At 40.8% G+C, this 26,247-nt stretch overlaps 1 protein-coding gene across 4 annotated transcripts in view; it reads left to right on the forward strand.

Annotated features, from left to right (window-relative positions):
• ADCY2 (adenylate cyclase 2) overlaps positions 1 to 26,247 on the forward strand; it is a 451,536-nt gene that overhangs the window by 95,670 nt on the left and 329,619 nt on the right. For all 4 annotated transcript variants that reach the window (XM_007191640.3, XM_057541370.1, XM_057541371.1 and 1 more), the window contains exon 3: positions 13,204 to 13,365. In XM_007191640.3, coding sequence (XP_007191702.1) covers positions 13,204 to 13,365 — 162 coding nt within the window. The remainder of the gene's footprint in view (positions 1 to 13,203; positions 13,366 to 26,247) is intronic.

Consider the following 26,247-nt stretch of genomic DNA (forward strand, 5'->3'; position numbering starts at 1 on the left):
AAAATTTAGGTTATCATAAACTGGGAATACAAATAGTGAGGCTCTTATCCCAGTTCCTTAAAAGCTGGAGGTAAAGGTAGAATGAAACAGCTGGCATTTGACTAGAAAGAGAAAGATAAACAAATTAAGACTGCGGTTAGTTTTACCCAAACAACTCGTTTAAAAGGAGCCAGTATATCATGATATTTGATTGATTAATTCTGTTAATGGAATTGTCCGGATAGTCTTACTATAAGTAATCCCTGAGATTACTTAGAGTAGAAGTGCATTGCTGTCTATTTTATAACATTAGCTACTCAAGGCTGTGACTGTCTTTGAACACATGACCTTATTATAATCAATGCTGATTTAATGGCAGCATACTGTATAATTTAAATCTGGAAGTTAATGAAAGTGAAGTTGATATAACTGCAGCAGGAAAGGTTGAATTTGAGATGTGTTGTTCTTGACTGTCTGGTATCCACTTGCCAGACTGGAAGGATGGGAAATTCTTCACTTGAAGGGTGGGCTCCTGGTCCATTCTGTTACACACAAAAAGGGGGCCACGGAGAGATGAAAATGTTCAGAGTCACTTTTGTAAAAATATAAGCTCAGAAAGTAGAAATCTACTTACTACCTTCTGAAAAAAGAATGATTTAAAAAATCATCAAAGAGCACATTATTATTTTTTTAACATCTTTATTAGAGTATAATTGCTTTACAATGGTATGTTACTTTCTGCTGTATAAGAAAGTGGATCAGCTATACATAAACATATATCCCCACATCTCCTCCCTCTTGTATCTCCCTCCCACCCTCCCTATCCTCTAGGTGGTCACAAAGCACTTAGCTGATCTCCCTGTGCTATGTGGCTGCTTCCCACTAGCTATCTATTTTACATTTGGTAGTGTATATATGTCCATGCCACTCTCTCACTTCGTCCCAGCTTACCCTTCCCATTCCCCGTGTCCTCAAGTCCATTCTCTACGTCTGCGTCTTTATTCCTGTCCTGCTGCTAGGTTCTTCAGAACCATTTTCTTTTTTTTTTTTAGATTCCCTATGTATGTGTTAGCATACGGTATTTGTTTTTCTCTTTCTGGCTTACTTCATTCTGTATGACAGACTCTAGGTCCATCCACTTCACTACAAATAACTCAATTTCGTTTCTTTTTATGGCTGTGTAATATTCCATTGTATATATGTACCACATCTTCTTTATCCATTCATCTGTCGATGGACGCTTAGGTTGCTTCCATGTCCTGGCTATTGTAAATAGTGCTGCAATGAACACTGTGGTACATGACTCTTTTTGAATTATGGTTTTCTCAGGGTATATGCCCAGTAGTGGGATTGCTGGGTCATATGGTAGTTCTATTTTAGTTTTTTAAGGAACCTCCATACTGTTCTCCAGTATCATTGTATATTCCCACCAACAGTGCAAGAGGGTTCCCTTTTCTCCACACCCTCTCCAGCATTTGTTGTTTGTAGATTTTTTGATGATGGCCATTCTGACTGGTGTGAGGCGATACCTCATTGTAGTTTTGATTTGCATTTCTCTAATGATTAGTGATGTTGAGCATCCTTTCATGTGTTTGTTGGCAATCTGTATATCTTCTTTGGAGAAATGTCTATTTAGGTCTTCTGCCCATTTGTGGATTGGGTTGTTTGTTTTTTGATATTGAGCTGCATGAGCTGCTTGTAAATTTTGGAGATTAATCCTTTGTCAGTTGCTTCATTTGCAAATATTTTCTCCCATTCTGAGGGTTGTCTTTTCATCTTGTAGGCAAGAATATACAATGGAGAAAAGACAGCCTCTTCAATAAGTGGTGCTGGGAAAACTGGACAGCTACATGTAAAAGAATGAACTTAGAACACTCCCTAACACCATACACAAAAATAAACTCAAAATGGATTAAAGACCTAAATGTAAGGCCAGACACTATAAAACTCTTAGGGAAAACATAGGCAGAACACTCCATGACATAAATCACAGCAAGATCCTTTTTGACCCACCTCCTAGGGACATGGAAATAAAAACAAAAATAAACAAAGGGGACCTAATGAAACTTAAAAGCTTTTGCACAAAAAAGGAAAACATAAACAAGAGCACATTATTTTTTCCTAACCATGTACTAGAAAAAATATTAAGTAGACAATTTCTAATAGACGTCATTTTACCTGATTGCTTCCAAATGAACTTGCTATTTTCTTTCTTTGCATTTGATAAGGAAAATCATTTTTAAGGAGCAGGACTTCCTGGGGTTGGAGCAAGCTGTTTTGGTAGGGCAGATGGATTCTCAAGGTTCTTTTTATTTTGAATAACATGAATTCCCTGGACAATGCTCACCTTATGTTGTCCTGTTAACCTTCAGGAATTATGGTGAAATAATGTTTTAGCTTCAGCAGAAGATCATGGCTTGTTTTTATGCTGCCTTATGACTCTGGACAAAATACTTAACCCTTCAGCACCTTGATCTTCCCAATTGTAAAAGAAGAAAATACTTGTCAATAGATCCTGTTTGTAATGTATTTTGAGATCGTCAAAATATCAATTTTAGGTTGGATGATGTTCTTTCTACATACTAACAGCTATTTCTGGGAACGTTCTACCTTTTCTCAGTTCTTTTTTCTGTTGTTTCTAAAGACTTTTTCATGCAGTTCCAAGACCGTATGAAGCCTGGACATTTTGGTAAACGGCTTTCTTAGAAGCCATGCTTACCAATTATTTTGCCAATAGGTTAACAAAATAATTTTTTGGAAGTCCCAAAGGCAATGACCTATATTTTAGGTTTTCACTAGAGTAGAACATCACTTCTGATACCAACTGCTGTTTTAGTCAGGTTTCTTCTCTGATAATTCTGAATAATAAGCAACCCCCAAATCCAAGTGGCTTGTAGCAGTAATAACGTATTTTCTCTTTCATACTCACTAGTCTGCAGGTTGGCTAGATTTGTCTGATCTCTGTTGGCCCTACCCAGGCTCAGCAGGTAGGGTATATTCCAGACTTTGTTTTGGGTCCAGATCTACTCCATGGTCTTTAATCCAGACCCAGTTTAAAGAGATGTGTCTTTCTGGGCCATGTCCTTCTCATTATGGAAGACCAGACATCCAAGAGGGCAGGCAGAAACCTGAATTGAAGCCCTGAAAGCCTCAGTTCTGAACTGGTAGCTGTCACTTCTGCCCATATCCCATTACTGAAAGTAAGTCTCATGACCAAGTCCAAAGTCGATGCCGTAGAGATGAATACTCCATCTACTGATCTCCATGGCAAGGGCAAGGTGAGAAGAAAGAACTGTGACCACATCTTCTGCATTAGGAAACTGGGCCTAACTGAGCAAAGTTCAAGAATGCCTTGTGTTCTCATTTTTATCTTGACCAAGTGACCACCATCCAAAACAAATCTTTAAAAAACTGAAGAGGTACTCTGGGAAACAGGAGGATAATGTGGGAACACTATACTACCTTTCCAGACCCAAGGAACACAGTTTACATGCTTTAACAATGAGGATGGTAGCTCATATTCAGACAAAGTAGTTTGCTTATTACTGGTGGAAAGTTTACATATTTTTAACTCTAAACAAATCAGACTTGCAGACAGACCCTGCCATCTTTATGTGAGTATGAGGGGGGAAAGAAGGTACAGGAAACAAATGGACAAGTTTGGAAATTGGCCTTCACTCCAAGGAATTTCAGGTGTCTTACGAACAGGGACCCTGTATTATCCATGATAGGTAACAAAATGCTTCGTATATTGTAGAGTTAAATACTGGTGAATAAATGAATGCATGAAAGATGAAGAAAGGAATATGAAACATATAAGTAGATGGATACCCAGGTCCAAACAAGGAAGCAGGAGGAAGAGAAGGGACCGTGGAAAAGAAATCAGGAAATTGCATTAGTCATCACCGTCTCAAAGTAGGGGCTGAGGGTTTGGACAGACAGAACTGTCCAAATTCGCTGGCGAAGACGGCAGGCTGCTTTTGTGCTAGGATATTAGGGTTTTTTTTTTTTTTTTTTTTTTACCTCCTACTATTCTCTTTTTTTCAAGCTTTTTAAAATTTATGATATACCTCCCACCTATTTTAAATTTAAAAAAGGCACAGTGAAAGTTATTGTTTTACCTCTGATTCCAACATCAATCTCCCTTAACTCTGAAAAACATTTTCAGGAGAAGAATGAAAGCTACCCAGTGATTCATGATCTCATCATTACTCTTTTGGAGCCCAGGCTTTCCATCAAAGAACATAATATGTATTCTTTCCCTTAATAATATAATATTTAAAGATATGTTTTCATATTCTGTAAAAATAGGATCGATATTCAGAAAATATTCTTGGCCAAAAATATCTGCAGAAGAAAAATAGAATCTTTTCTATCATTGAGTCTTCAAGGTGTCCCTGCGTTTTATCCTGAATTACGGTCATTAAAGATGTTTTTGTATAGTATAGAGTTAATTTCCAAGAATTTCTAAGTATATCTTTCATAGTAAGAAAGATGGAGTTCTACTTAACTATTCAGAATCGAATGAGAGATACTATTTGATGACTCAAATGGACAATTCATTTCCTTCTTCTGAAACGAGTGCTCCTGTCAGGAAAATGAAAACAACAGGTTGCGGCAGTGACAACATGGAGGAAGGTGTGTCGAATGACCCAGACATCACATGTCATCAGTAACTGTTGGTCTGGTCCCTTTTGCTTATTTAGTAGAAATGAAGCTGGAAATAAATAATTATTTAGATTGGTCTCTATTTTAAAATCAAATTGGCCTGGAGACTTCAAGAAATAAGATCTAATAACGATTTCTTTCATCAGTATCTTATAGTTTTCTGAGTACAAGTCTTTTGCCTCCTTAGGTAGGTTTATTCCTAGGTATTTTATTCTTTTTGATGCGATCGTAAATGGGATTGTCTCCTTAACTTCTCTTTCTGATCTTGCGTTGTAAGTGTATAGGAATGCAAGAGATTTCTGTGTATTAATTTTGTATCCTTCAACTTTACCAAATTAACTGATAAGCTCTAGTAGTTTTCTGGTAGCATCTTTAGGATGCTATGTACCTTATCACATCATATCGCTTATGTGGAATCTAAAAAAATGGTACAAATGAACTTATTCACAACACAGAAATAGAGTTACAGATGTAGAAAACAATCTTATGGTTAACGGCTGGGGGGAGGGATAAATGGCAATTGGGATTGACATATACACTCTATTATATATGGAATAAGTGACTAATAAGGACATGCTGTATAGCACAGGAAAATCTACTCAATACTCTGTAATGGCCTATATGGGAAAAGACTCTAAAAAAGAGTGGATATATGTATAAGTATAACTGATTCACTTTGCTGTACACCTGAAACTAACACAATATTTTAAATCAACTATACTCCAAAATTCAAAAAAAGAAAGAAAAAAAAAGATCTAATGACAAAGTCAAAGATGAATAATTACTCATAGTTCACTGATTCGTTGATTAACTCAGTGTCTGTCTTGGACCAGACTTTGATTAGAGCAGCGTGGCAGAGGTGAGCACATCTCCCTTGTCCTGTGCGTCCATCTGGTTGGCATATTGGAAACTCTCTGCAGTCTTTGCCACACAAGCAAGACTAACGCTGACCCCTGAACCCACCCAGAGCCCATCAGATCCGTGTGGGTCTCAGGCAACCACCTGGGAACAGGGTTAGAATACAAAGTCGGATTCAGTAAACTTTGGGTGGAGCCCAAGAGCACACATTTCTGACAAGCCCCCAGGTGAGGCTGAGATCGGGTGCAAGGCCCACAGTTGGTGTAACAAGGATCTGAGCTCCACAGAGCAAGAGACAATTCAGGGTTGTTACTGGTACGGAGCATAATGGATGTGCTGAGGAAGCTTGTACCTCCCATACCCTGAAGGACCATCAGCCAAGACCAGTAATGAACTGGGGAGAAGTGGGAAGACGGCACATACACCCAGGCAGCAGTCATCAGACACTCACAGGTTAGCAAAGGCACAGAACACACTGTTGACACTAAGGAGCTGGCTTAATTTTCATTACTAGGGTCTTTCAATGACGAACGTGTAGCGGTGGCGCTCTACGGCTCTCAGTTATCCTTGTTACTGATGAGAGGTTAAGATGAGCTGGGATACAAATGAGTGTCATCCATCATGCTGCCTGGACTCGTGGGAAGGAATGCAAGTCTGCAGAGCCAGGCTCGCACCCCTGAGTTACATACACACCACGGAGCACAAGCCTCTAATCAGTCAGCTCCCTCTGCTTCCCTGCTCGGAACTTGCATGTGCAATTACGCCTGAAATGTTTCACCCCTTCTCTCCTTCAGCACGTATGTGTTGAGATCTTTATGTGCCAGGTGCTATTCTCAGGTCCGTACAGGGTCCTTGTCTCCATGGAGCCTACGTTTGTATGGATAAAGACAGAAAGTAAAAATGAGAAAAATATAAAAATAAGCATTCAGATTCCAATAATGATAGGAAGACGTTCAGCAGGGTGATTAGCTAGAGGATGAATGGGGGTGATATTTTAGATAGAGAGTTAGTGGGATTCTCTCTGGGAGGTGATATTTGAGCTTCTGTCCTGGATGACAGAAGCCAGCCAAGGGAAGATCCAAGGAAGAATATTTGAGGCAGAAGAACAGAAAGTGCAAAGGCCCTGAGGTTGTCGGAGGAACATCAATAAGGCCAGTATGGAGGGACTGTGAACGTGGGGTGATGGGAGTTGGTGAGATATGAGATTAGAGACATCAGCCAGACCAGATCATGAGGAACCCTTATTGGCATGCCGAGGACTTTGATTTTTTTCTTAGTGTTGTAGAAAGCCAGTGGTGGGATATAAACAGAGGAGGAGTGACATGGTCAGTTTTAACATTTTAAAAGATCACTTTGATTACCACCAGAGCGTTAGCTGATATCTCCATCACGTCCCATAATTGTCATTCCTCTTTTGTGGTGAGAACTTTAAGATCTAGTTCCTTAGCAACTTTGATGTATATAATAATGTTGTTAACTGTAAATGCAATGCTGTGCTTTAGATCCCCAGGACTTACTCACCCTATAACTGCAAGTTTGTGCCCTTTGACGAACATCTCCCCATTTCTCCACCCCCAGCCCCTGGTAACCGCCATTGTACTCTGTTTCTACAAGTTGAATTTTTTAGATTTCACAAGTAAGTGATATCATACATATAAACGAATCATCAGTGTCTTTCTCACTGTGATTTATCTCTCTTAGCATAATGCCTTCAAGGTCCATCCATGTTGTTAAAGAGGGCAAGATATTCTTCTTTCTCATAGCTGAATGATATTCCATTATATGTGTACATATATATGTATGTATGTGTGTGTGTGTGTGTGTATGTGTGTGTGTGTGTGTGTGTATATCTCCTTTCCCTTGGTTAGTCCTTGTGGGTAAGCCTCCGTCTCTCGGCTGGGGAGAGGTGGCTTCTTAAATGAACATCAGACACGAGACCTGGAGTTTGAGGGAATTCAGTGAGGTGCAGTATGTGGATTCACCAGAGTCTGCACACATACACACACAACAATTACATATGTGTACGTATGTATGTACATATGTGTATATATGTGTACACATACACATAGATAGATCTAGAAACCCCCTCTCCATTGGGAAGACCTGGAGAAAGAGGGGAAAGGGGAGAAAGTTAAATTTGAAAAGCAGGGTGATCATAAAGAGACACTCTAAAGAAGCCTTAACACACACGGATGCTTTAGCACTAAAAATTGGTATGACAGGATTCCCCAATTAAAGAAAGTACTGTTATACACAGTTGTGATATTTGCACTAAAAAATGTAAGAGTGACTCAAAGTAATCTCTATGTAAACTATGATCAAGGAACAAGGTAATAAAAAACTAATCTACATGAAAAGGTAAATATAGCTTGCGTGTTTTGTTTTTTTAAAAGTTAAAGCACACTTCTGGCTTAATAGCTTTATAGTTATGTTTCCAGAAAGTTTTAAAGATGCCCCTAATTAGTAAATCATATAAATATTCTCAAAATCAGCAATCCTTTGGGGTGGAAATAACATTCAAAGAGGAAATTTTAATTTTGAATTTAGAACTTACCTTCCAGAATGCTCAATTAGATCAATATATTCAAAAATTCTATCTTTTCCTTGGGCAGTTTTTACTAAAATCTGGCATTTCTAGTTGTATGCTAAAACAATAAGATACATATTTTTTCCTAGGGCTCAAGGACTCCTGGAGGGTAAACTAGGAGGTGCCCCGAGAACAGGGGCCATTTCCTATTCGATCCAGTGTCTGCTGTTGCCTGCCATGGGCATCTGACAGCTGTCTGTTCATTTAAGTTTTTGATCAGTAGAGAAATAATCATTCAAAATTTAATATGGCTGTAGTTAATGGCGAGGCCGATTGGATCAAGGAAGATGGTGAGATATGTGTAGAGATGCATGTAGTGAGAAGGTGCTAATAACGTGGATGTAGTTTAGGTCATATTAGGATGTATAATAGAGTTTTTCGTGCAGACAACAAATATTTATGGAGCACCTACCTTGTGTAAACCATTGTGGGCCTTGGCGTTGGGGTCTTGGCTATGAGTGAAACAAGTTCCTGCCCTTACAATGTCATTTCAGCTTCACTGTGCAGAGGGAGAAGATTAACAAACCCAGAACTATAAATAAATGCTGTGAATAAGGTAAAGCAGGTGACGAGGACTAGGGTGTGGAAGGGAGGTTTGCTGTTTTGTGCAGGGCGGTCCATTAAGTCTGGTAGGTAAAGTAATACTTGATCAGAGACCTGAGTGGAAAGAGGGAGCCTGGTGGGGGCACCACGGGGCTGAGCACCTGGGCACGAGCATCCCTGGCAGGCCCCAGAAACAGCCAGGAGGCCGAAGATACTGGATCACGGCAAGGGAAGGAGGGAGCTGGCAGAGCGGAGGGCAGCGTGGCCACAGGAGACCACGTCCTAGGAAAGGTGGGATGTTGCCCGGTCTTGAGAGTTCACTCTGAGCGAGATGGGGAGCAGCTGGAGAGTGTTGGAGAAATGGTAAGAATTTGTATATGAACTGGGTCTAGAAAGAGGTGAGATTTCAAGAGGCCAAAAAAGAGGAGGGAGGACATTCTGAGAACGAGCAATGACAGACCTAGAGGCGAGCACCCGACGCCTACGACATGGGGATGACCAGGGTTGGCTGGAATAGAGGACGCTTCCAGAGCAGAGTGGGGGTGAGGATGGAAAGGTCAGTCTGGGGACAGTCTGGACCTCCGGGCCATGTGGTTTCTGCTTTACTCTGTGATCACAAGAAGCCTTGGAGAGAAGTGTTCAGAGCACAGGGGTAAGCCAGAGGAAGTATGCATCTAAGGAAAGAACTAACTAGATCTTTGCATTCAGGATCACAAATCCAGCAGTCGTATGTTGGCTGGGTTAAAGAAAGGACACTGCTGGAGAAAAGGAGATCAGTGACAGTATTATTGTATCAGTTGGATAAGGGGTTCCTATCATGCCACAGTGATCGTCAGTAAGGAAATTCTGGAGTCGTGTGGTGCATCCATTTCTATGGGATATTTTGCAGCTGGTAAAAAGTAAATAATACCTTCACATCTATAGACTTGGAAAGATGGCTGTGGTGTATATATAGTTCAGTGATAAAAGCACATTGCAGAATAATGCATATAAAAGCATCCTATTTAACCCATCAATTAAACCTCCCAGGTGTGTGCATGTGTGTGTGTTTGTATGAGCTTGGTATCAGTCAGGACCATCCAGGCTGTGCTTACGGACCCAGATTTTACCATCACAAAGGGTTAAGGCTCATTCATATGCTCACAGATTCCATGTGGGTCAGCCGAGTGGCTCTGCCCCTCCCTTGAGACCAAGGCTGAGAGAAGCTCCATCATCGATTCCATGATGGCCAGGGAGGGAGGGGACTTGGCAAGTTGTGCACTAGCTTTTAAAGTTTCCACCCAGAAAGGACACGTATCACTTCTGCTTCTGCTTCATTTGTCAAAGCGAGTCACAGGTCTCACCTAACTTAAAAGAAATGCTCAATGCATTTGTACTATGTGCCCAGAAGGAGGAAAGCTAGAAATGTTTGGTAAAGAGTCCTGATGATTGCCAGGAGCATGGAGGATGGGGTGGGATGGACCAAAGTGAGGAAGGGTGCTCACTCCAGTGTCCTTGTTATGGGGGGGAGGAGGGAGAGAAAGCGTGGAAGCATATTTACCAAATGGAAAGGTACTGAGCCCACCTAGTGGCTGTGAAGGCAGAAAGGAGCAGTCAGATGCCGGAGCCTGGAGTTCTGAAGGCAGAAGACTTCTTTTTTTTTTTTTAGTGTGTATGTGAAGAATTGTCAGAAGAAGCGATTCTCAAATGTTTACGCCTGGGTTGTTTGGAGAGTGAGGCATCATGAGCAGAATTGAGTTATCGGGCCAGAGGAATAAGTTTAAGAACATAAAGGAGAATCTCTCAGTCAGTTTGAAACTTGTGGAGCTTGAAGGTCAAGTAGACCTTCAAAGAGAAGATATGCGTGTCTTGAAAAAGGCCGATGCCAGGCCAGAATTAAGAGAAACACTTGAAACCGTCCTTTTGGGATGAGGGCCGCCACTTCTGATCCCATGCTCATCTGGGTTTCCGTACAGGGTCCGGAACCAAATCAATCTTCCTCTCTCTTCAGGCTCTGGACAGAGGCATATCCAAGGGGAATCCAGTGGCGGAAATGTCCCCATGTTAACGTGGAACCCAAGTGCCTGTATTTAATGTTTTGGACCTTTTTATTCACACATTCTTTTAGATATGGCAAATCCATTTTGGTTTTACATATGGCCCTATATGAAGTTGCTTTGGAAAGCAGGCTAAAAAAAATAGAGCCCTCTGGGAGTAATACAAAGTGCAGACTGTCCCCCCCGGGCCTTGAAACTGCACTAGACTTTCTTTCCATCCAGCCTGCCGAATGCAGCCCAGGCACCACTCGCTGAGCCCCCGAAGTGTTGCTCCTGGGATGCTGCCACTAAAATCCCAAACTTGATTGAATATGACTTGCTTAACTGACCTTTAACAATTTCCTTTTGTCATCTAAAAGTGAATAACAGAAAGCCACCGTATTCGGAAAACCGGCCGCCTCTATTCTCCATTTGGTTACTGCAGATAAGCTTTCCACACGCTTCCATTTCAAAGCTCAGAATGTTTGCAGAGCCTGTATTAATTGAAATCGTGTTAGCGTTTTAAAGCTGTCCAAAAGTTTTGTTAATTTCAAAGAAATACTAAAGGATTTTGCATTAGAAGAAAAACATGTCGTTGGCAAAGAGGTTTTCGTTTGTAATTGATTGTCAATTCTGATACCTGAAAATATTCGTTTAATGCCTCTTGCAGGATATAAGGGTTTGGCATAAATTCTACATGTAGAAATAATAATACCTTAATTGAAAGTGCTTCCTGTAAATTTGCTGGATATTAGGGATTCCAAAGTAAATTTAATTTTCTCCGTGAGCTGTGACTACATAACGATCGTTTTTCTCATTCTCAAAAGAGACTTTTGCTATAGGTTAGTGGTTCTCCACCAGAGGTGGTATTACTCCCTGGAAGACATTTGACAATGGCTGGAGACGTTTTCAGTTGTCACAGCTTTGAAGGGGGGATGCTGTTGGCATCCAGTGGGTGGAGGCCAGGGGTGCTGCCACCCATCCTGCAGTACACAGACAACATCCACCACAAAGAATTATCCAGCCTCAGAGGTCAGTAGTGCTGAGGCTGAGACACCCCGCTTAAGAGAACCTGCACAGTTACTTTTTGATGGTAATATGTGGTACAGATTCCTGCGACTATGCAGGAGGAGAAATGAGCCTGGCGTCCACCCAAGCTTCCCTCTCTTTAAATCCAGAGCAGAGCCTTTTGCCCACATCCTTCCCGTGAATTTACACCCGGACTCGAGCGGAACAGCTGGTGCCCTGTCTCTTGTGTCCTTCCTGCTATTCTGGGCTTTAGGATTCCTTAAAGTAACACGGGTCACCCTGTAAAAGTGGGGCAAGCTCTTCCCTTAGCCTCACTTATTTTTTGAGTGAAGATCTGTGTGGTGAATGAAGCTACCAAATCCCCACGTTCCCTATTTTTCTGACCTTGGTCTGGTCTTTTTTCCACTTGATTTATCACCTTTTTATCCCTTTTGATGTTCTGCTTCTTTTATAGTGACAATGGCCTGTTTTATTACCTACGAAACCCATTTTCTTTTCCATTCCAAACTTTTCTCTAAGCTGTTTCAAATGGATTTTTTTTTACTGAGGTGACATTCACATAACATAGGTGAGCCACTTTAGAGGGAAGGATTCAGTGGTTTTTAGCATATTCACAGTGTGTGCCAAATCCAGCTTTATCTAGTTCCAGAGAATTCTCATCACCCCAAAGGAAACTCTTTCCCTGTTGAGCAGTTACTTCCCAGCCCCTAAAAACCACCAATCTGCTTTCTGTCTCCGTACATTTACTTATTCTGGATATTTCATATCAATGGGATCATACAATACGGGGTCTTTTGCCCTAGCTGTGTTCACTTAGCATAATGTTTTTGAGGTTCACCCACAGGGTAGCCTGGATCAGTATTCCTTTCCTTTTCAGGGCTGAATAGTATTCCATTGTATGGATGGACCACATGCTGTTTATCCATTCATCCATGGATGGACATTTGTGTTGGTTCCACCTTTTGAATATTGTGAATAGTGCTGTCATGAACATGTGTGTACATGTATTTGTTCGAGTACTTGTTTTCAATTCTCTAGGGTATATATTTAGGATCACATGGTAATTGTATGTTTAACCTTTGGGAAACTGTCAAACTGTTTTCACTACAGGGGAATCATCTCTAAGCTGCTTTATTTTGTTAATTCCATGCCCCTGCTCTTTTTTTTCTTTTTAATCAATTTATTTTTATATCTGTTTTTTGGCTGTGTTGGGTCTTCGTTTCTGTGCGAGGGCTTTCTCTAGTTGGGGCAAGCGGGGGCCACTCTTCATCGCGGTGCGCGGGCCTCTCACTATCGCGGCCTCTCTCGTTGCGGAGCAAAGGCTCCAGACGCGCAGGCTCAGTAGTTGTGGCTCACGGGCCCAGTTGCTCCATGGCATGAACATGCCCTCTTTTTGTCGTAATATTATTTCTTGAATGGCTGCGGTTCCTGGGGATCTGTGCAGCCTTTAATGGGAAGGAGAGGGGGAGCATTTGGGAACAGGTATTCTCTGTGACTCTCACTGGCCTTCTTCCCCACCTGTAGGTGTCATTCTTCCTCTTCATCATCTTCGTGGTGTACACCATGCTGCCCTTCAACATGCGAGATGCCATCATCGCCAGTGTCCTCACCTCCTCTTCCCACACCGTCGTGCTGAGCGTCTGCCTGTCTGCAATGCCGGGGGCCAAGGAGCACCTGGTCTGGCAGGTAAGTGCACCTCCACCTCTACAGGGTGACACCTGCTCAAGGTGTGAGTGTTGGCTGGTACCTGGCAGGTGCTCCAGGTCTGCTCTCTGATGTTGACCCTGAGTGTTGCTAATGGGTAGCCAGCCTCCCCCCCTTCTCTGCAGTGGAATCAGCAGTCACTTAGCAATTAGCAACAGTGAAAATTGGAAATGGCAGCTCCATTTTGCTGATTGATGGTTAAAAGCTGTTACTATACATTGTAATTTAGTACTCGTATTTTTAAGAGTTAGAGTGAAACAACTTATATAATTAAATTCATAATTCTCCCCCATCTCTTTCTGAGAGATATGCAAAACCCCGTCTTTACAGAGGACAGAAGAGCTCTCTATTTCTTAATCCTCTGGCAAGTCCAAGGACATAAAAAATAGTTCTTTAAAATGCTTCAACAGCAAATTTAGCTTTACTGCTAAGTGGCATTCCAACAAAGCCTTCCTATTTAATTAGTTAAAAGCATTTAAAAAGCCATTTAATTTCCTGTTACGTACATCCATAAACATGAGGGGCAGTGGTTTGCACTTCTTCTTAACAGTCTCTTTTTCACCTGTAAAAAGTGTGCTTTATTTTGCTGGGTTGGAATCAAATGTAACAAATGCAGCCAGTGTGCAAAATGCAGCGGGGCTGAGAGGAGTAGTTATGAACACCACTGTTGTTGAAAAGGGGATTTTAGACGTGGGTCACTTGAGCCCTGCGGGTCTGAGAAACCAGTTTGTCCTTCACTTGAAGGAGTGTTTTATTTGGAAACTTGAGATGGAAATGGAGGCTTACCCTTGGGTCTGTAGTAATTGCTCTTAGTTGGAAAGCGTCCTAAGGACCCCTTTTCTCAATACTCGTCTCTGAGCGCTCATAACAAACATTCATTAAGAGTAGCCTGAGCACTTGTGAAATGTCCTCTGTGGGCACTGAGTGAGGGCAAAGCTCCTGATCTGGCACAGTGGGTGCCCATTTCCCGTTGACTTGTTTGGCCGTTACTAAGAAGCATCCCCTCCAGGAAGTGGAGGGAACCGTGTCTTTCCTGTGACGGAGCAGAGTAGTCACATCAGTAACCTGCATCACCAGAGACACACACGGAGGCTGGTCAGTAACTGATCAAATGAAAGAAAGAAGGTGGGTGTTTTATTAAAAGAGGAAACAATCCAGCTGTGCCCGGGATGAGGTGGAGAAGTGTTCCTTTTTACACGAGTTCTGCCCCAGGTTTTACTTGCTTTTTCTACATTTCACAGCCCCCCATGAGGATATTCATGGGACTTTCTCCCATAAATTCCATTCTTCCACCCTCCCTTTAGTGGGGCCATTAAGCTCAACCTTAGGTAGTCACATGCAGGTCAGGGTGATGGGTATATTTTACATAGGAATGAGTACATAATAATTTATGTAAGAATATGATGTAACAATAATAATTTTCTCTGCCAGTTTACACTATGGAAATCACTACAGGAAAGTCCTGGCCACACAGGCAACAGGGCACTCATACATATTTCACTGCTCATGGCATCTTGCTGGTCGTGGGTTACCTTGGAACACATACCTTGAACATTTTGTACCTATCTTTTCTGCCCCTTCATGAATAAAGATAGTGTCTGCTGGTGCAGATGTAATAGAAAAAACATCTGGGAAATGAGGATTATGATACCTGTCTGTAAAGATCAAATGGGGTTAAAAAAAAAAAAAAGGAAAAAAATAAGTGATTTACAAAGAACCGGGCATATTTTAGATATCAAGTACTATACTGAGGATTTTTGTTTTTGTTTTTGTTTTTTTTTAGCACTGTTATTTTCTTGCATTGGTTAAAAAAAAAAGTGGAAAGAATGTAATCTTAAATTTTTATTTACTCAATTTCCAAAACCAACGAAGAAAAATACTTCTTATCAGTGGACAGGCAGAGATTGGATAATGATAGGATAATTCTAGAATAGCAAAAGAATAAACATTCTTTATTCCATAAGAATAACGTTGCAAGGAACAGAAGAATATAAGGTCAGGTTTCCATCCCTTCAGAAGTAATTTCGCAGTGATTTCAAGAACTGGGAAAGGCAAAATCTGCCAACAGCTTTAAAATGGAAGGTTCATAGGTAAACATCAAAGTAATGAAGTAGAAGAGCTTTAAGTACCTTTGGCCAGTGCTGGAAATATAAACTAAAAATAATACTGGTTTGTGATGTGAGGAAAACATTTTATGGCATTCTTTTTATGAAAAGTGTATAAAAGACAGAATGCTACAGATTAGGTGGTTATATTGCTCTGGAGTAATTGTTTAAAGCAAAACTATTTAAAATAAAGAATCTTGGTCTGATATAAAGAATGAGCTGCCCATCAATGATCAGTATCACCCCGCCTTCTAAACCCCCAAAGAAAGAGTGCATTTTATTTAACATGGGTCCATACTAATCATTTTTGTTTCATGTTATTTTCTGAACATTGGCAATCCATTGATAGCATGTAGTAACTTATCTGTTTACCAAAATATTGACTTAATAGGAAACCCTATTCCTGTTCCATCTTGTGCTCAGGAAATTAATGTCACCAGTATTTGTCTTGAGGTAGAATTCATTCTCAGTCTATGACCTATCATCTACTTGAGGAAATTTATTTAATACCTGAAAGTTGTGGATGATGTCTCCTAACACATTTGAACACAAAGTATAATCCCTAATACATTTTTTTACAGACCTACCAGTACATTGCAAATCCAGTCTGCATAATTTTTTCCCCTAAGCCTTTCAAAGATAGGTTGCCCCCAGACGTGATGCTGCATTGCCTCCAGCTGCTTTGGTGTGGACTTCCTACAATACCACGCTCCTACATAACCACAATGCAGCTATCAAAGCTGGAAATGTGCATTGTTTAATTCCTGACGTTCCGGTTCCTCCAGCTTTCCCAGTAATGTCGTTTACAGAACAAGGGCCCATGCATTGCGCTGTGTTCTTAAGTCTCTTTGGTCTCCTTCTGGATGGAACTGTTCCTTAGTCTTTCTTTGGCTTTTATTAATGCTTTTGAAGGTTGCAGGCCACTTATTTTCTAAGATGTCCTTTAACATGGGGGGTCCAATGTTTCCTCATGAATAGATGGAAGTTATGCATTCTGGCAGGAATCTCAGAAGGGATGGTGTGTCCTCATCACGTTCTATCAGGGGCGTGTACGTCCACTTTGTCCCATTATTGTCAGTGGTCATTACTATCAGGGTGCTGTCCACCAGCCTTTTCCACTTTGAAATTACTCTTTTCCTCTTTGTCATTAGTACATATTTTGTGGAGAGGTGCTTTGAAACTATGCAAATATTCTGTTTCTCATCAAACTTTTAATATATGTATTTGCTTGTTTGTATCTACGTGGTCTGATGTTCAGTAGATTATAAACCACTGCGGTCACTGTTTATTTTGATTCCCATATGGTCTCAGATTTGTCCAGCAGGTGCCTCTCCAAGCTGTACCTTTGACTTGTCCCTGTGATTCTTTGAGCATTTCCTCAATTTCTGGCACAAGCTATTTTGGGTTCCTCTTGTGCCCTCCCTGACCTGGCCCTAAAATCAGCCATCTCTCCAAGGAGCCCTGGTTCTTTTTGGTGAAGAATGACATTTCGTGGCAAGATCTGGGCTTTAGGCCTTTCCGTTGCCATTGGGGTGTCAGTACTCCAAGTGCTTTACATCTCCATTTATTTTTATATCTGCCTACATCTTAAACAGCATGACTTCACACCGATGTTTCCATTTCCATTCCAGCATTAGTTTCATGCCAGTTTTCTCTCTTTCCCTTGTGGCTCCCTTGACCAACAGTGGAAAATATTGAGCTCTCATGAGCCTAAATATATTTATTTATTTGATGAAACCTTGCATATAACCAGTCTCCTGTTGCAACTGTCAGCCCCTCTCCCTGCCCTCTCACTTGGGACAGCTTCCTTCCCCCCCGTCTATGTCCCGTTCCCCCAGCTGGGGCTCTGACCCCCAGTCCAAGTGAGGGTGTCCCCTGCCCCAGCTCAGGCTCTGTCCTTGACTTTGCCCAGTATAGGAACTCCACACACCCAGCCCAGCTTTGTCATCTTGGGTGAGTTTGGCTTCCCCTGTCCCCTGTTGGTGCAGACGCTTCTCTTCTCTGCCTCACCTGAGCGCTGAACACTCAGTTATTCAGGAGGGAAGGAAAAGGACAAGAAGAGAAGGGGTAAAGGATGGGCCCAGAAGAGGAAGACAGCGAACACATTTTGAACGGACTTTATTTGTGGAAGAGGAAGAGATTCTTTTTAGTTACTTTCTGTGATTCCCTTTGTACCGGTCTTGGCATCTTTTCTTCTAACTCTTTTCTGTCTTTGTTTCCTAACTGGATTTCAGAGAAAAGCTTTTCTGGAATCTGAGATTATTAAGGGAATCTGGAATCCTTAATCACCAAGGGAAAAAATTATTTTGATATTAGGAAACTTAAAGAAAAGCAGTTTTGTACTGTCTATGTAAGAAGGATACTTTGCCTATCATAAATTTAGCAGAGATACCAAAGCCCTTAACAATTTATGGTTAACAAGAAAATAAGAATTTTGCCTGTATCAGTAGGATAGCATGCATTTGACGGAAAGTTCCACAAAAGCAGCAAGGAGTCTTTTTTGCCTATGATTATATCACGGCAGAGGGAGACTGAGGCTAGGAAAGCGTGATGAAACTTCCCACCTCATGCCATGGTGCCTGCCTCCTGCTTGGGCCCTGGGAGGAAGGGTGGCAGTTATGCAGCCAGTAGACAAGGTTAGGGATCTGGGTAGGTGTCTTGCCTCCCACACTGGGGCAGCTGGTCCATCAGTCAGGAGCCCAGTCTGTCCTGCTGCCTGTGTTTGTGTAGCACTTACTCCATTTTAAATATGCACCTTGTCCGTTCTTCATTTGCTAAACTTCTGTAGGTCAGCTACACTATCAGCAGGGTACTGAGCCATCCTCAAGGAATTTCCAAATATTCCTATTCACAGATTACGATTGCATTTTGTATTTGAAATTTACTTACTTTTTTAATGTGTTTATTTCCGTGGTATTCCCAGCACGGTCTGAATTTTCATTTTCTGTATGTTTTATTTTCCCGTGAGAGAGGGAGGAATTTGAATATAGATTTCTTTCACAAGCAGGTTATGTGAGAATCCATATTTATTAAAGAAGATAAGCCAAGCAGTGCATATTGATTTTCTAACAGGATTACTCATATTTCAGAGAAATTTTATAGGGTTCCTTTATGCAGTGGATACTTTAATATATTTAAGTTGTGATACGATTTGAAAAATTTTCGTTTGGACCTAAAATAGAAAATATAGCCTGTCATCTATGGCAAGTGTGCAATCGTAGTAATGCAGATTTGTTACATAACTGATTCTTTTTCAGTATAATTCAGGAACTGTATATTGGAGTCTGGAATTAAATTGCATTTAGGATCTAATCTGAGAGGCTCAAAGGAGAAACAGCACGTTACCAGCTGCCCCGTTTCTGGCTGTGGAAGAGACTAATTGTTAGGAATTTGGATCTCTGTTCTTGCGGTTTTGTCTTTAGAGAAGCTCAGGATATTAATATTTTCCAAAGAGGGGAAAAGAGACTGTATCACTGTTCACTCTGTATAATATCCAGCTATTGATTATGATCTGTATCCTATTTGAACAAGGTATCATTTATCTGTTCTAAAGACATTCTATATTTGGAAGGAGTGGGGTAAGCATAGAGAAGAGGTTAAAAACAGGAAAGTAGCTAATGTGACTGTGTCCTAAAGCAAATCGAAATGCACTTCACAGTTCTGCCCTCCTTTTGCCTTCCTTACCCTTCCCCCAGATGGACAGATAAACCTCATTCTCCTCTAAATGACAGGAACTTTGCACCATCATCGCATCAGAGAGAGTTTGGTAGGGCAAGTGAACAACAAAACGAAAATTAGCACTTCCCTGCAGGATGCCAAATCATTTAAAAATGCTCTGGCAATTTTAAGAATGTTTGAGGGAACCCTCCTACACTCTTAGTGGGAATGTAAATTGGTGCAGTCACTATGGAGAACAGTATGGAGGTTCCTTAAAAAACTAAAAATAGAACTACCATATGATCCTGCAGTCCCACTCCTGGGCATATATCCAGAGAAAACTATAACTCAGAAAGATACATGCACCCCAACGTTCATAGCAACACTACTTGCAATAGCCAGGACATGGAAGCAACCTAAATGTCCATCGACAGATGAATGGGTAAAGCAGATGTTGTGTATATATAATGGCATATTACTTAGCCATAAAAAAAGAATGAAATAATACCATTTGCAGCAACATGGAAGGACCCAGAGATTATCATACTGAATGAAGTAAGTCAGAGAAAGACAAATATCATATGATGTCTCCATATATGTGGAATCTGAAAAAATAATACAAATGAACTTATTTACAAAACAGAAATAGACCCACAGACATAGAAAATAAACTTATGGTTACCAAAGGGGAAAGGAGGAGAGGGAGGGATAAATTAGGAGTTTGGGATGAACGGAAACACACTCCTATATGTAATATAGATAACTGATAACTGATAATATACCTACTGTATAGCATAGGGAACCATATTCAATATCTTGCAATAACCCTATAATGAAAAAGAATCTGAAAAAGAATAGATATATGTATATGTATATTCATATACTTAAAACTGAATCACTTTGCTGCATACCTGAAACTAATACAACATTGTAAATCAACTATACTTCAATAAAAAAAAAGTGTCTGAGACAGAGAAGCTTCATGTTGGTAGTTAACTGTTTGACTCTAATGATGGAATGAGACCTAGATTTATTTTCCAACATTTGTGAACCTGTTTTGGGGAGGAGATAGAAGGAACAGAGGTAAAGGGAAGCCCTATCAGACTATGAGTTTTGTCTTGGAGATTTGGTCAAAGGAGCATGAAAAAGAAGGATTTCTCTAAAAATGAAAAATGCCATCGATCACCCAACAGCTGTCTCTATCCTCTTCTTGAACCTGTCCTCTGAATTCTGTACTTTCTGTTCATTCAAAGCAATGGATTCATGTCAGATGACTTACATCATTACAGATTGATTAAATGTCAGCTGAATGGCATGTTCCACTGGCTGACATCTTGACAGGTGGTCTTCCTAGTACTTTCACCAATCTCTGCATTTTTGTTACAGTATATACAAAGATCTGAGGCGCTGTCCATTCCAAATGTTTATTTTTGAGGATAGTTTGTGAAAGATACTGATTTCTAGTCATTTATTTCTAGTCATTTATTAAACCATCAATGATGCTTTTTATTTTTAAATTATTTTTTGAAGCAAACAGGCCGCTTTATTTTTCTTTTTTTTAACGTCTTTATTGGAGTATAATTGCTTTACAGTGTTGTGCTAGTAATGATTCTTTTTAAAACCCTTAGTGGACAACGAGAAAGTCAGCAACCCCTATGGGGAGTCACACGAGACAGACTCCTTCTAGGTACTTGCAGGACAAGCGATGAATCTGCTAAGTTCTGTGAACTTGAGAGAGAAATATACCTGCAGCTTGACTTTAGCGAGAACTTTGCTCTGGTTCTAAGGTATCTCTTTAAAGAGTAGAGAGAAACCCAACGAAACTCCATTGGTGCAACGGAGAGAGGATGTACACGTAGTCACTGGGAGACGTTCTAAAGACGGACAGGGCTGGGGATGCTCCTAGTTACCTGTAAAGTGGAAATAATAATAACAATGCCTTCTTCCTAGGGCAGCAGAGATGATTAGATGAGATGATAAATGAAAAGGACTTAACTGGGCCAGGTGCACAGTTAATGCATCAGTTAGTAGACATCAAGTGTTGATAACAATAACTGCATAGTGATAGAACTACAACATCTTCACTATGTTTGTGGAATGCAATGGCCTGGACAGGCTAAGGGAGGGGACGTACTTTCTATCCGTTTTTGCAGCAATAATCACAGTGTGCCCTCTTTGAGAATGATGTACATCAAATTTGCTTTCCCCGGGAGATGTGAGTTCCTGCCGGCCAGACTCTGGGTTCATCACTTTTGCTGTCCTTCTCAGCAGCTCATGAATGTCTTGGCACGTCAGAGAGTATGGGATGGTGGACACAGCAAGCACTTTGGTCTCAGATGGAACCTGGGCTCGGATTCAGTTTCTCCCACTTTATAGCTGTGTGTCGTGGATATGAAGGTGGACCACCCAGAGCCCCCGTAAAGAAAGACTGATTGTCCAGCTGTTTGGGGTGTTGGTAGCAGCTGGCTTTCCATCCTTAGTCCCTTCCAGGCTGCCTCAGCTGCACAGAGCTGCCAGCCCAAGGTCATGCCTTTCCAAGGGGGGCCCACATCCATGACTGATGGAGGTGGGGGGCCCAACGCAAGACAATTCTGATTGGCTGTTTCAGCGCGACAGCTTCTGTGAGTCTGTCTGAAGTTGTCAGGCCTGCATGCCAGCCCAACTTCTCCCTCTGCCAAGTCCCGAGTCCTTCCCTCCGCTTGGGCATTGATCTGAAGGGTGCTCCCTACTGAACACCCAGCTCCGTTTCATATGTGCTTCCTGGAGAACCAAACTGCTGCATCGCATAAACTTGGCCTAAATCTTTAGTTTACTCAGTTTTCTCATCTCTAAAATGGCAGCAGTAACACCAGCCTCCCTACAACATTGCTGGCCTTGGTGCTGATTAGATGACCTGGTGTATAGGAAGAACCTGTTGTCAGGCTGGCCTCGTCCTTAGTCCTCAGTAAGCGGTAGACAGCAGCAACAGCGGTAATATATTTTGCTAAGTCTAAATGACTTTTACAGAAGCTGAGATAAATGGAACATGAAAATGCTTTGAGGATATATGTTAATAATCAAAGTCCAAATGACCTATGGAACTGAGTAGGGCAAAAGTTGCGTCATACATACGTAAGACCCTCAGAGCCCAGGTCTGGCCTGGTTGACCATCCTGTGGAATGTCCTCTGCAGACTCAAGGCGGTGAGATGCATCCTGGTGAGATGCTAGAAGCCCACACTACACTGATGAGTGAAGTTCCGAAGTTCAGCTAATACCTGGGGACCTGTGCTTCTGTAGGTTAGTGGGACACCAGCTTTTGGAGACCCAAGAGACTTCTCAACCCTTGTCAGGAGTGAGAAGGAGGTGTTTATAGGATGACTTGCCAGTTGGACATCTTGAGCTCTTTCCCTGGAGTGTTTGTTCCCTGGAGAAGCCCACTCCTGTTCCCCAGCCAACCTTGGGGACTGCTCATTTGGACCAGCCAATGGTACCTTGATACATTGGATCAGACCATCCTGCATCTCAGCTTTGTGGTCCTGGACACATGCATGTATACAGCTCCATCTCTTTGCATCACTCCTTCCAGCCCCTCAGCTGAGACACTGTATTGGTTTCCTAATGCTGCTGAAAAATTACCACAAACTTGGGTGCTTTAAACAATAGCAATTGCTAAATTCTGGAGTTTATCATTTCACAAAAATCAAAACCAAGCTGTAGCAGAGTTGGGTCCCCTGGAGGCTCTGAGGGAGAAGGTTTTCATACCTCTTTCCTAGCTTCTGGTGGTTGCCAGAAATCCTTGGTGTACCTTGGCTTGGGGCTTCAAAACTCCAGTCTCTTCCTCCATCTTTACGTGGCCTTCTCTTCATGTCTGTGCATCTTGTCCCCTTCTTATAGGGACACTGGCCATTGTCTTTAGGGCCCACTCTGATGATCTCAAAGCAACATCCTTAATTTAATTACATCTGCAAAGACCCTTATGCCAAAAAAAAAAAAGGTAGTATTCTGAGGTTCCTAGCGGACATAACTTGGGGGCTTGTATTCAACCCGCTACTGATACCAACCTCCACAGATGGACAGCAGTTCCATTCCTCTTCTGCATGGCTTGCTACAGACCCTCCATGTATTCTCCAAGGCCAGAGAGTCCATGGGGCTCCCCTTCACTTGACTACTCAGGTATTACTAAGCTCTATGGTGTGCAACATATGAAGATACCTCCTTGGAAGATATTTATGGTAACACATAGGAAAATAAAGCAAAACTAGAAGAATTTAGAGTGAGGAAACATATGGGAATTCCACTCTTGCTTAAACAAAACTCTCATCCATAAGGCAACTAACAAGGATTCCTGAGGAACGGTTGCAGACAGGTAGGGGAACTAAACATCTGCCATTGGCTTTGCCCCACTTTTTAAAATAGGTGATCACTTTTTTAAAGTGACCCACTTTTTTAATAGGGTCACTTTTTTTTAAAAAAGTTGAGATAAAGGTTTCAAAAGCTTTTCAGTGAATATGCTTCTTCCAACCACTCTAAATTTTCTCATTGTTTGTAGTAGTTTTCCATTTGACCCTTTTAGGATTTCGAGGTATATAATCACATCATTTTCAAGTAAATCTTTACTTTCTGATTTTTATAGCCACCTTTTCTTTCAAATTGCTTTGCCTAGTACCTCTAGAAAAAAGTTGACAGTAACGTGGTGAGAGTAGACACATTTGTCTGTTTTTTTATTTAGTAGGGTTGACGTTTGTCCTTTAAACAACATGCTGGCTTTTGGGTTAATTTAAATCAATGTTATAATTTGAAGGAAGTAACCATATATTCCTACTTACAGACATTTTCTTTTTTCTTTTTCTTTTTCTTTTCTTTAAAGATTGACCTTGAACTTTATCAAAAGCGTTTCCAAAAAAAATCACCTGTGGGCAAGACTGTATGATTTCTTCCCTTTTATAATATTGAATGGTTCTTGAATTTCTGGAATTAGCTCAGTAGGTCATGTTGTGTTTTTATCTAATTTTCTGCTTGATTCTTTTGACTAATAAATTATGAGGGGTTTTGGATCTGTTTTGACAATAATAAGAGCAAACACAGGCAGCACTGGCCATGGGCCAGGGATGATTCTGAGTGCTTCACCCACGGGTGACCATCTTCCATCTCAAATGTTTATTTAGATTAAAGATCATTCCCTTTTTTTCTGTGCAGATTCTTCTGTTTAGATTTACTTTCTTTTCCGGGGTGTTTTTCTCAAAGATATACTCTTATACATACAGTCTCTTTCATCTAAGGTTGCAATTGTATTTTATAGAGTAGAATGATCTCTTTTCATGGTTTCAATTACTTCTGTTCTGATGTTTACTTTTCCCTGGTTAGTTTCTTATTCTTAGAATTTGTCCTTTCTCTATTAATTCCTGAGTCATCTAGCAATTTTTAAAATTTATTTTTCTTTATTTCTCCAAGGAATGAGTTTTGGATATATTTATTATTTTTATTGAATTTCTGTTTTTTTTCTTTTAATTTCAGTTTTTTTCTTTGTTAATTCCTTACATTAATTTTCTTTGGTTTTGTTTTTTATTTTGAACTTCTTGTGTTAGATGCTTAATCGATTTATTTTTTCTCTCATATTTATGTAAGTACTGAAGGCTATACATTTTCCTCTGGAGCCTGCTTTAGCTCTATGCTTTATATGTGCTCATCATCATTATTTTCTAAATATTTTGCTGATTTGGTTTGAATTTCTTTTGTTACACAAGAAAAACTTTTGCTGTTGTTTTGGTGATTGTGGATTTTTCTCTTCTGTTTTTATTATTAATTTTAGCCTTTTTGCATTAAGATTAGAGAACTGTCTATGTTATTTCTACATTTTAGAATTTATTAAGGTTGTTGTTTGGTAATCTAAGGCCAGCCTGAATTTCTCTTTTCCCTTACAACAAAATGGATCTTTCTGTCTGGTTGCCCAATGGACATCTTTATTTTTGAAGTCCAGCAACTTTACTGCAATTTGATGTTTTATTAATACTTTGCATTTACTCTACTATTTTTCAGAGTGCCCCTTTAACATGAACTGTATACTACTACTGCTACTGCCGGTCGTTCTTATCATTAGCACTAGAACTCTCTGAGCACTTGTGGGGGTGAATCACTGTATTAAATGGCATTCCAGTCATTGTGTTCTTACAGCCACTGGAGATGCTGACAGAATCTCCTGCCTCAGAGTGGGGCTGCTTCCTGCCATACTCCTAGTGACGCCATTCCTTCTGGAGCCTAGCCTCCTGAACATCCCGAATCCAAGAGGGCTCCCACCAATACTCCTACAATTGCAAAACAGGGACCTGGCTTTTACAGGCCCCTCACCTTGAGGTACATCTCTGCTTCCTTTCTGAATCTACAGCCTCCTTTATGGGGGTTCTCTTAGAGTGTCTTTTCTTGGTTTCCCACCTCTGGGTCCTGCTTATGTTTAGTAGCCCTCACACCCACTTTGGAGTCTGGAGTTTTTACTGATCTTCTAATTTTGTCAAAAATATAAATTACCTATGCATTTCCTGTGCTCTTTGGTGTTCTGGATAGTTTTTAGGAAAATAAGAAGAATTGTAATCTTTGTGGGTCAAACTGGAAATATTTAGTTTTTAACCTTTTCTTTAGTTTCTTAAAAATTCACCTTCTATGCCATACCTAAGCCTCAAACTCTAGATCAAGACATTGACCAAAAATGAGAAGGGAAAGAAGAAAATAACAGATGACGAGATTAAACAGAGTTTTATTTATAATATAGAATATTTTCCTAAGATTCCTAGCCATAGCTTGGTGTATGAATTAGCTCAGGCTGCTATAACGAAATGGCATAGACTGGGTGGCTTAAACAACAGAAATTTATTTTCTCACAGTTCTGGATGTTGGCAGTCTGAGATTAGGGTACCAGAATGGGTTGTAGTGATGGCTCTCTTCCTGACTGGCAGATAGCTACCTTCTCACTGTGCTCTCACATAGCAGGGAGAGAGGAAGAGGGAAAGAGAAAGAGGGAGAAGGAGATGGAGAGAGAAAGGGAGAGGAACAGGGAGGGAGCAAGCTCTGTTGTCTTTTCTTATAAGGACACTAAAATCAGACCAGATCAGGGCTCCACTCTTAGGTCTC

This window comes from Balaenoptera acutorostrata, chromosome 2 (genome assembly GCF_949987535.1).
Source record: "Balaenoptera acutorostrata chromosome 2, mBalAcu1.1, whole genome shotgun sequence".
Classification (NCBI taxonomy): Eukaryota; Metazoa; Chordata; class Mammalia; order Artiodactyla; family Balaenopteridae; genus Balaenoptera; species Balaenoptera acutorostrata.